Below are 7,500 nucleotides of genomic sequence, written 5' to 3'. Positions count from 1 at the left end.
CTGACACGGAATCTCCTGACATACGAGGCTGTGGTACAAAGGACAGCTCTGGCCATTCTTGGATCACTTAGCAGAATGGCAGGATGGCTTAGAGGTATGCACACTCGCCTCAGTTTGAATCCCGACCCAGCTATAAACTGTCATCCAGGTGTTTTGCAGGCAGGGTCATTCATCAGTGTGTGGGCCATCCCTCGGATGGACGACGTTAAACTAAGCTGGCATTAGTTTAAACTAGCATTAGTTAGTGGACGTTAAAGACCTTATGGTATCCTTCACAAATGGTAGGTGAGCTATCGCCGGCATCCGAAACAAATTCCAAAATCCTGCCCTAACCCACAGAGGGAATTGCATCAGTAGCGCTAGTGCGTACCCGTACGTGCATGGCCGTACGTGCAAAAAAACCCAAAAACTTTCAAACCGCGTGCCAGAAACAACAACCACACAGGCCGTTCCTTCGCTGTCGCGTGTCCGTACGTGTGTGGCCGTACGTGCAAAAAAAAAAAAACTTTCAAACAATCACACAGTCCGTTCCTTCGCTCTCATAAACGACGACTGAATTGGGGCATTGTGTTTATCTATAAATGCGCATAAGAAATCAATACATTATTAGAATACAGTAAGTCATCACTATCCAGAAGTCCGTAGGTTGTAACCCGTAATGGGGAACGTGCTCTAACTTTGCCATAACTTGGGAACCACTTGTCCGATTAATTTCAAACCTTTTGAAAGGCAAACAAACAGAGATTGCTGCAATTATAGAGAGATACCGTAGATAGAAGATGGATACTGTGGGTGCAAAACGCCAAGCAACGTGTCCTGTCATTGGTAACTAAGGCGCCCTTTCCGCATCGGCCACGCCTACGCAGCAATGTGTCCTGTCATTGGTTTGGTAAATAAATGGCCATAACTTGGGAACCACTTGTCCGAATAATATCAAACCTTGAAAAGGCACATCCTCAGGTCCCCAGCAATATACCTGGCAAGTTTCAATTAGATCGGACCAGTGGTTGTCGAGAAACAGCGGTCACAGACACACAGAGATTGCTGGAATTATAGATAGATGACGGGGCCCTCAGTCAGAGATGCTACCACCCAATCTTGTGCTGCATACGAAAGTAGATCACTTATCGTTCCTCATATTGTATTTTCCTGCAGAATTGTGTGATTCTATGTAAGGCTGGGTAAATGTTAACGTGTTTAAAGAGAGAGATCAGGTCATGTGAACTTGTGATTACATTATACAATCATACATCTGGAGTTGGGGACTTCCCAGGCAGAACACAGCTCACAACCACAGGACCAGCACCGGGACATAGGTTGGTGGCATGAGCTTGCAATGGGTTGTGGGAGCAGGCAGCGAGATGGGATTCTAACCCAGAGCAGTTGACGCCAAATAGCAGATAGGAAGGGGTTGTGCGTTTCGAAAAGATGCTTTGGGAAGGATTGTGAAAAAAGAAAAAAAATTAAGACAAATATTGAACAGAACTCGAGAGTTTATAGAACCTGATACCTCACCCAGTGTTCAAGTATATACTTCAATTGTAATAAAATAATAATTTTAAAGAAAATCCAGAAATTAAGCAATTGATTCACTTCTATCTGTCAGTCGGTCCGTCCGTCCATCCGTCTGTCCGTCCACCAACGCCAGTTTATGATCGAGGAACAACTTGATTTCAATTTAATATATTTTGAACACGAACCTGTAGTTTAACATTACTTTGGCTCTGAATTACCTCGTCGGACTTGCATGATGTATCACGATCAAATGCAGTGGGAGTGAAGAGGGAAGACAGTGCCAAACAAACCTGTAGATGAGCTTGTTGTATAAGCGTGAGCTGGGGAACCCAAGCATGCCACAAGCTACTTGTGCTTCAGACTGTGTCCATCCTTGCCCACACACCTGGTGCCAGGTACCCGAGGGGTGCCGGACCTCCAGCCATCCTTCGTTAGGAGGCTGTCTGTTGCGCTGTCCAGGCAAGACTGGTTGTAGCCGAACCTCACCCAAGTGCGTCTCACCGGGTGCAGTATTGAGCTATGTTTAGGGTTCATCACAAACGAGAAAAATCACAGGCGCAGGATAGCCGGGGGTGGGGGGCTGGAGGCAAAAAAAATTATGTTCGAGAGGTGAGGCCTGTTGAGTTGAGATGTTGTATGCTGGTTGCTAATAAGAATATGGAATGATGAATAAATTTATGCCAAGCTTATACTGCTGCTCACCATGCATATATAGCATAGTTCATGGATTAAGCTTGTACTGAAGACATTTGTGAAGTACCATTGGGGGAAGTTTTAACTAGACAGCATATCAAACAAAGATGGTGGAAATGACAGACCTGCATACCAGGTGGTGGGAAACCGGGCCGACGCTTTGTTGAGCAAACGATGCCAGCATCCTCTTCGTGAGTGCAGTCGGTCTGACCCCAACCTGGAAAGCGGCAGTCTGCAAGGCTCTCTTCAAGTCCACGACACATCACTTCATCCAGCCATATTTTACCTGAGGAAAGACAAAAAACAACATAAACCACTTTTTAATTGGCTATGACCTTCATTCCACCTGTAATCCACTGATCCATTGCTGTGTTCATTCTGTTAGCATGTCACGATCCAAATTGCATTAGTAATGTAATGTGATGTAACCAAGTTTGAATGTAAAATGTATATTCATGTTTTGTCTCATGCATATTTATGTTCCACCCATGTGTTGCATCATCATTGCAGTGGGTGAGAGCAACTCTTCCCCCCCGATCTGGCAGGACGTGTGCATGTATCTGGAAAAGGCATTTTTACGACGCATTTGTAGTGTTTTTAAAATAAAGAAGTGATTTAAAACTCTGCAAGCGTTAAACTGCCTGGAGCATTCTTATTCAAGAACCCTGGACACAGAGGCCGCTACAAGATAAATGTTACCCACCTGTTCCCATGCCATAGTGGGCACTGTGGGTCCAGCCGGTGGCTTCCGTGTAACCAAGCTGGCGACATGCAACATGAGCAGCCTTAAGGGAAAAGCCATCGTCGCACACGGTTCCCCACTCGCCTTCTCTCCACAGCTCCAGCCGCCCCTAACACCCAACACAGACTTCATGTAAATCAATTAGTAAACCATAAAAGTGGTCTTTTACGGTATTCGTGTGTTAAATGAAGTTTCGATACTGTGCTGTGGTACCTCATGTTGTTTCCGAGGATAACCGGCCATCCGCAACACCACAGCTGCTTTGCTGTGATTTTGTGGTGATGCAAGAGCTTGAAACCCCAAAGACTTGGCCCAGAGAAAGACTATCAGGACTGGGAGCTCCATGTTCCTACATACCAGTTACACCCCAAGACGATCACCACAGCACGCAAATGAAAAAAACACCATCACAATTGTCTGGGGTTAAATCACACAGACAGTAAAACTTGTGTTATGTAATTAGTCAATCCTTCTAGTGTAGTAGATAGTAGAAAAATCGTGCAAATTATGATACAAGCATCAAATTTGGCATTTCTGTTCTGCAGGGCTTTCTGATCAAATCTGCCCGATTGGCCATTTGAAAATCCAAATTTTGAAAAATTTGAAGAAAAAAAAAACTTCAAAAAAATTTGAAGTCACAGCTGGCTGAAATTCTTGAAGCGCAAGTGAACATCCCAGACAGAGAACCAAGGGGAGATGCAGTCATCATTGATGGCTTAGCACTTATCAATGCCCTACCTCCACGCACTTCATAGATATTTGATGACTATGCTAAAGAAGACATCATCCCAAAGGTGGAATCCTATGGTGTCAGGAACGAGAGGGTGGACGTAGTGTTTGATGTGTACAAGAAGTTAAGTCTGAAGTCCGAGGCAAGGTCGAAAAGGCGGCAAGGAATCAGAAGAGGAGTGACAGGAACCAGTAAGACCCCAAGTAACTGGAGAAGCTTTCTTCGAGATGACAGCAACAAGACTGAGCTGTTTTACTTCGTTGCGGAAAAGATGTGTGAAGCACAGACGACAAGCAGTCATTGTCACAAAAGGAGAAGATGCCATTAGCAACACAAGGAAGTCGCTGGATGCTGTGTCTCCATGTTGTCATAAAGAAGCTGACACTCAAATATTTGTACACGTCAGGGATGCAACGACGGATGGTAGCAAGTCCATTATCATTAAGGCTAATGACACGAACGTACTAGTCATAGCAATATCTGTACTACCATCCTTACAGGAACTAGGTCTTGAGAGCATGTGGATCGCCTTTGGCCAAGGAGCCAAGGCGTGATGGATTCCAGTCCATGAGGTAGTTTCTGCAATAGGGCCTGAGAAAGCTAGAGGGATCCCATACTTCCATGCGTTCACTGGATGTGACGTTGTGTCTGCCTTCCGTGGTAAAGGGAAGAAAACTGCATGGCAGACTTGGAACGTCTTTGATGATGTTTCTGAAACAATCACCAATCTCAGCCAGCATCCAACATTGATTCGTGATCTTGACTTTTTTGAAGTTTTTTTTCTTCAAATTTTTCAAAATTTTGATTTTCAAATGGTCAATCAGGCAGATTTCATTAGAATCCCCTGGAGAACAAATGTGCCAAATTTTATGCTTGTATCATCATTTGCGCGATTCCTCTCAAAAATTGCTGTTATCTGCCCCACTATTCTGGAAAACAATATAGATGCATGTTCAGAATTATTTTGGAGAGTTCATCATTTAATTTAATAATTATTGGCTGTTCAGCCTCATTGTTATCTCACATGACACCATCTTGATTTTCAATCCTTTTCTATTCTTATGACTACTAGTACTACGAGTTGTTTAATGGCCACAATTATTCTCACCTTCCTGTGGAATCGGATGGAGAAAGTTTTTGGCCAAGGTCTTCTCACGAACTGGCTGGCCAGGACTCACGTTTGACGAAAGTTTGCAGTGAGGCCTGGCCAGCCAGGAATTTGGAATTACTTCAGGGTGCTGTAAGTAATTTGCCTGAAAGACACTGTGAGATCGTTTGCATACAATGATTTAGGTTCAAGCAGAAGCTATATCACAAAGGGCAGCAGGTTCACAAACTGCCGAATGGTTTGGGGAGAAGGAGGTGGACATACACAAGGAGGAATATCACAAAAATGAGTAACAATGACCCTGAGAGGAAAAGAATGGTAAAGAATCAGTGTTTGAAGAAGATATTATGGTTGTGCATGGGTGAGTGCATAAAGAAGTTATGGGAAGAGTGTTTGAAAGACTGAAGTGGGAAGGACGAGACAATGGACACGGGAAACAATTCCACAAGTGGAAGAACAAGGGGACGAAAGAATGCAGGTGGGAAACCAGTCTGGATGCTGGGTGAGCAGGTGAGGCTTTCTTGAGGAGCACATGTGACCTAGAGTGGCCTGGGGAAGACAGTAGTAGCAATGCCAGATATAAGGATCCTTAATGTCCACCAACTAATGTTAGCAGAAAGGGACACCCAGCTTAACAATTCATCTTTTGGATGGCATGCTCAATGAAACACCCTGCCTGGAAAACGCCAGGATGACAATTTATAGTTGTTCCGAAAATCAAACCCAGATTAGCGGCTCAAAGGAAATCACTTGACCACTGAGCTATCTTGTTATCCCCAACATTTGTATGCCTTCGCTGATGAAGTTTCCGGAGGCATTATGTTTTCGGGTTGTCCGTCCGTGCGTCCGTGATAGGTTTTTGTTACCGCAATGACTTAAGAACGGCTGAAGGGATCCAAGTCAAACTTGGTACAAGTATGTATAATGACGTAAAGATAAACTGATTAGATTATGGGGTCAAATGTCCCGTTCGGTAAAAATTTGGTCACCACGCTAACCTGTAAACCAGTGATGGCATTTTGACTAAACTTTGTGTAAGTATATATTACGATGCAAACACGAACTGATTAGATTTTGGCATCAATAGGTCAAAGGTCAGAGGTAGTGTCAGGTAAAAATATGATAGTTGAGCTGAAGGGATTTGAATCAAACTTGGTATAAGTACTGTATGTATGTATAAACCTCGGTCAGTGTGTCCATCCTTGATAAATTGTTACGAAAAGGTCAAGGGTCAGAGGTCACATTAAAACTCCTGTTAATGTGATACCATTGGCTATGGGATTTGAACTAAGCAAAGTACATGCACCATGATAAAAGGTACAGATTAGATATTGAGGTCAAATGATCTTGAGGTTTTAGGTCAAAGTTAGAGTAAGCAAAGAGTTAAAGTGGACAGAGGCATATCAGTCGATGACGAATTATGTCAGGTTTAACATACAAAAGGCTGCTACATATTCTGAAAGGATGCTGTAGAGAGAGTGTATTTACTTTTGAACTGTCTCGCCTTGGTGTGAATCACGACCCCAATATAAACTGTCAGGTTGGTACTTTGTGGGCAGGGTGTTGCATCACATACAGCATCGCCCCTCTGATAGACCTTAACCTGAGTGTCCCGTCTGCTGGCATTGCTTGGTGTATGTTAAAGAACCCACGGTATCTTTCGTGAAGAGTAGCCAAGTTATCACTGACACCCAGAACAAATAACAAATTCCTGCCACCTTCAGTTGAACGTCAGGCCTGTCCAGCAGTTCGTTAAAGATTTGTACCAAAACAAAAGACCCCACAAGAGTGTGGAAATAATTGTGGCCTTTGAAGATGTAGTCGAAAAAAAAAGTATATAAAATCACATGTTGGTGATTTTGGCTACAGAGAACACCTGGTAGTATAAAACTAATCACATAATAAATTGCTTGGAAGACAAACAATGCATTCAAGACACTTTGTCCATTGTCCCCACTGTAGTTGGGGATGGGATAACCTTATTGAGAAAAAAGCAAGAGCAAGCAAACACATGCAGTGAGACTGGGTTGCTAGGCATGGACGTTAGGGTCATGTTTGCTCTAAATGCCATTTTCCATTTTCAATAAGAACTCACCTTGTTCCTGGGCGTGCAAAATACTGCATGATGTGTCTTCTGTGAATATGCAGTTATGGCGATCAATGGGCATCCCAGGGGTCTCCGAGGTCGTGGTTTGGCTCTTTGACAAAGCTTTTGGACCATTTCATAGCAGAGATGGTATTAAACTGGACAATGTGCATCAAGCTGTTAGCTCTCAGGAGCACAAACTGAACACCGCAGCAATAATTAATAGGATCTTGGTAGCTATGCTGATAGCTACGTTTTTTGTCCGCTGTGTCCACTTGAGCTCCCGTCAGTCCCATGTAAAAATGTACGTGCACACGGAGCCCATTGTGCATAATGGGCGCACGGCCAGGAGACGGAGCTTCGCGGCATGCGGAGACGGACATGTGACGCGCTTAGGTACACATCAGCTGGGGCGTCGAGGTTGCCCCCAAATATGTCAATGGCGCATCGCAGAGAAAGTTTCACAGATTGGACTTAAGAAAATGCATAAGAGGAAACTGTATGTTCACTCTATCGACAAGACTGAAATCTCATTGTTTGTTAATTCCAACAACAAGACTGAAATCTCATTGTTTGTTAATTCCATCACCAAGACTGAAATCTCATTGTTAATTCCATCAACAAGA

General features: G+C 43.7%; 1 protein-coding gene across 1 annotated transcript in view; it reads right to left on the bottom strand.

Annotated features, from left to right (window-relative positions):
- LOC147033232 (lysyl oxidase homolog 3-like) overlaps positions 1-7,500 on the bottom strand; it is a 92,660-nt gene that overhangs the window by 79,454 nt on the left and 5,706 nt on the right. The window contains exons 2-6 of the mRNA XM_085871371.1: positions 3,164-3,299; positions 2,912-3,059; positions 2,334-2,494; positions 1,806-2,032; positions 1,251-1,431 (exon numbers count right to left, since the gene is read on the bottom strand). Of these exons, the coding sequence (XP_085727497.1) occupies positions 1,251-1,431; positions 1,806-2,032; positions 2,334-2,494; positions 2,912-3,059; positions 3,164-3,295 (849 nt within the window). The 5' untranslated portion in view covers positions 3,296-3,299. The remainder of the gene's footprint in view (positions 1-1,250; positions 1,432-1,805; positions 2,033-2,333; positions 2,495-2,911; positions 3,060-3,163; positions 3,300-7,500) is intronic.

Source organism: Eptatretus burgeri, chromosome 2, assembly GCF_056783735.1.
Source record: "Eptatretus burgeri isolate ZD-2024b chromosome 2, Ebu_testis_v1, whole genome shotgun sequence".
NCBI classification, from domain to species: domain Eukaryota; kingdom Metazoa; phylum Chordata; class Myxini; order Myxiniformes; family Myxinidae; genus Eptatretus; species Eptatretus burgeri.
The sequence above is the reverse complement of the archived record's forward strand: the minus strand, read 5'-3'. Positions and strand labels throughout refer to the sequence as shown.